We start from the raw sequence: 3,178 nt of genomic DNA on the forward strand, positions 1-3,178 counted from the left end.
TGTTGATGTTGTTTAATTAAAATTTGTCTTAAATGTAATAAGCATTAATTATTAAATATAAACTATTAAGAACATAGTAATCGTTATTTTAAAAGTTAATTATTGAATTAAAAAATAATAATTCACACTACTAGAAAAAGGGGTATATGACACGGACCTTTTTGCGATGATTAGTATTCCGTCGCTAATAGTCCCTTATTGTGATGGTAATTTTTGTCTCAAAAAGAAGGAAGCATATGTTCAATGGTTTTTGCGACAATAAACCTATCGTTGTCGTAAAAGGCTCATTTTTTACGACGATTCTTCCCTCCCGACGTAAATATATATATTTTTAATTTTTTTTTTCCCGATGGGCAACATTGTGCCGTCGCTAATAGCCACAAAACACCCAAAAGTCCCAAATTTCTCAAACGCTTGGCGCCTTGATACTTTCGTTTTTCCCTCTCTCGCTTTCCATCTTCCATCTTCCATCTTCGAGTTCTCTCTCTCTCTCTGTCTCTCTCCATCTTTCATCTACTAGTTCACTCCTGCTGGCATCAATTTATTGATCCACCCTCACCGAGCCGACATCGACGCCCACTCTCTCTCGATCTCGGTCAGTACATGGATATCACCTCTCGCAACCCCAACAGCACCAGCGTGGGAAGAGTTCTAGGTAACCCTCATCTCCTCTCCTTTTCTTTCCCCTCACACTCGCTCGCACAGACCTTTACAATCTCTCTCTCTTGCTCGTGCGTTACCCTTACAAACTGTTTGTAGCAGCAGCAGCAGCAACTTCCCACCAATTCTCCCTCTAGCATCCATGTATATCTCTCATCTGCTATCCTCTGCTCTCCTCGCCTGTCCTCTCCTCTTTTTCTCTTCTTTTTCCTTCATTGGAATCAAGCCCTCTTCATTGGATTTAACTAAATAAAAATAAATAAACCAACCCTAAACAACAGTTTTAATCCAACGCATTATGCAACAGTTTCACAATTAAATCTCGTGTTGAATTTGTGAAAAGTGATACTCCATTTTTGTCGATGCAAGTATGAGTGTGGGGATTGGAACCCTAGAAAGTGGTGCAGAGATTGGAGATTGAGAGAGAGAGGAGAGAGGGTGTGAAGGGTTGATTGGTTGATTTAAAGTGCTATGAATGTGTTTGATGAATGTGTGTGCTCTTCACCTGTCTATTTCTATTTGTTTTGATGAATGTGTGTGCTTTTCATTTGTATATACAAGCAAAACTGCAATATTTTCAGTGCAAAAGATGGAAAATGTTTTGAGGGGTGAGAGAATTTAAGTGGGTTTTAGAAGAATGGGAAGATAAGAGTAAAAATTAGGGGGACGATAATGAGGTTTGAGAGACATGTGAAGGTGGGATATGGGTTGGAGGTTGGAGAAGAGAGAGAGAGTAGTTTGGGTGTGTGTATTGGGTTATATGGTCTGAGGGCTTTGAACATAGTAGTGTGTTTTAGGGGTTTGGGATTGTGAAGATTTGGTTGGGAGTTGAATGAGAAAGTGTTGATTGATGAAGAAGAAGCCATTTGAGCAGCCGCCAGGTCAAATGGCAGCAGTTGAGTACAGGGTGCGTGTCTAATTGAGAAACTCATATCATGATGTATTTTTTACTTTTGCCTATTGTCTAAGCCATGTCATCATCTGTCAAAGGAACTCATATCATCATCTATTTTTTACTTTTGGCTATTGTCTAAGCCGTTCATAGTTTACTATGTTAAAATTTAAAAGTTTTGGTGACTTGTTAGGAAGTCCTTTGCATTGATTTATTTTTATTTAATCCGTCCTCACTCTTTCACAAATTTGTGAAGGGGCACCCCTCCCTTGGGCTAAGTAGGGAAAGTGGCACCCCTATGAACCTTGAATCATCTGTCAATATATGCCTACGTTCCAGCCTTTTATTTATTTTTTCTCTTAATTTAAAAATAAAAAAAATTAATACCCATTTATCTTGGCAACTACATGGAGGATTATGGGTTTTCCGCCATTAAGCTTTAATTTGTTGTTTAGCCCTTGGCTGCTAAGAAATACTGATTACCCATGATTGCATTTGACTAGTTCTTTATTAGAGCTTATCTAAATTGTGTTATGGTCAATATTACTTTTTTGCTGAGTTTAGGGTAACATTCAAACCCTTAGTGCTGCTGATCTTGACAGCTATCATGCTCATGCATGGCTTCTTTCTCCTCCTTGTCAGCCTTACACTCGGCAAAGTAAAATTATTCTCTTCTCTGCTTGTTAATTTCATTTTGATTGGCAAGGTGTTCTCAAACTGTTATTATTTAGGTCTTCAAAAGGGCTCGACTGATGCTTGGGCATCTTTTTTTCTCAAAATTCTTGAACTTATACCAAAAACTTCTCAACCTCCTCCCACAATATTTGTGGAGAATGTTGTAGGGTTTGAGGTTTGTATAGAAAACTTTTATCTCAATAAATAAATTCAGTTCCCTTTACATATATATTATTAACACTTCTTTTTTGTTTCTTGCTTTATTGTTTTATCTTCTTTTACTCTCTTCTTCTTTTTTTTTTTTTTTTGATAAATAACCAAACTTTATTGAGACGGCACCATTCTTTTTCTCTTTCTTTTTTCGTGTGTATATATTGCAGACATCTGATATGCATAGAATAATGATTGAGATATTGGCAAAAGCTGATTTTGTTACACAGGAGTTCATTCTTAGCCCATTGCAATTTGGTGTGCCCTATTCTAGGCCACGTTACTTTTGTCTGGTAACTTCTCTTTCTCTCTCTCTCTCTCTCTCTCTCTCTCTCTGTGTATATGTGTGTGTGTGTGTGTGTGTGTGTGTGTGTGTGTGTGTGTCTATTTATATGTAGGTAGGTGTGGGTTTGTTTGTTTGTGATCCTTTGAATGGTTTGTAGATGGAGTCTGTTAATTTATTTGGTGTCAAATTTTATAGTCCCGAGTTATATGATTGTCCTTTTTAAGTGATTAGTGGCTATTCCCTTGTAAGATGTAGAAAAGGCATAGAAGAGTTGTTTCCAAGCCCCAGCCCTTGATTTGGAACAATTAGTTGGGGGGGGGGGAGAGGGGGGGCATTCCACAAATTGCATAGTTGTTTTTGAGTGAATTATTCTTTAAATAAGTTTGCTGCTGGTTGTCAATTTATACGTGTGAAATATGTTTAAAGAGTTGAGAGTATTTTGGTATATTTTCAAA

The 3,178-nt window shown here is 37.4% G+C and overlaps 1 protein-coding gene across 1 annotated transcript; it reads left to right on the top strand.

The window, feature by feature from the left end:
- The first annotated feature begins 1,510 nt into the window (after positions 1–1,510).
- LOC145800845 (tRNA (cytosine(38)-C(5))-methyltransferase 2-like) lies at positions 1,511–2,946 on the top strand. Its single transcript, XM_082890592.1, has 5 exons — positions 1,511–1,567; positions 2,117–2,189; positions 2,284–2,402; positions 2,608–2,730; positions 2,881–2,946. The coding sequence occupies exons 1-5, from the start codon at positions 1,511–1,513 to the stop codon at positions 2,944–2,946; spliced, it is 438 nt and encodes a 145-aa protein (XP_082746718.1).
- Positions 2,947–3,178: the final 232 nt, after the last annotated feature.

This window comes from Camellia sinensis, chromosome 10 (genome assembly GCF_055761805.1).
Source record: "Camellia sinensis isolate YWXY chromosome 10, ASM5576180v1, whole genome shotgun sequence".
NCBI classification, from domain to species: Eukaryota; Viridiplantae; Streptophyta; class Magnoliopsida; order Ericales; family Theaceae; genus Camellia; species Camellia sinensis.

Coding starts and splice junctions, on each gene's coding strand:
- LOC145800845 (XM_082890592.1), top strand. CDS start 1,511: ATGAAGAAGAAGCCATTTGAGCAGCCGCCAGGTCAAATGGCAGCAGTT. Junction 2,190..2,283: donor ATGGCTTCTTTCTCCTCCTT/GTCAGCCTTACA, acceptor GTTATTATTTAG/GTCTTCAAAAGGGCTCGACT. Junction 2,731..2,880: donor GGCCACGTTACTTTTGTCTG/GTAACTTCTCTT, acceptor AATGGTTTGTAG/ATGGAGTCTGTTAATTTATT.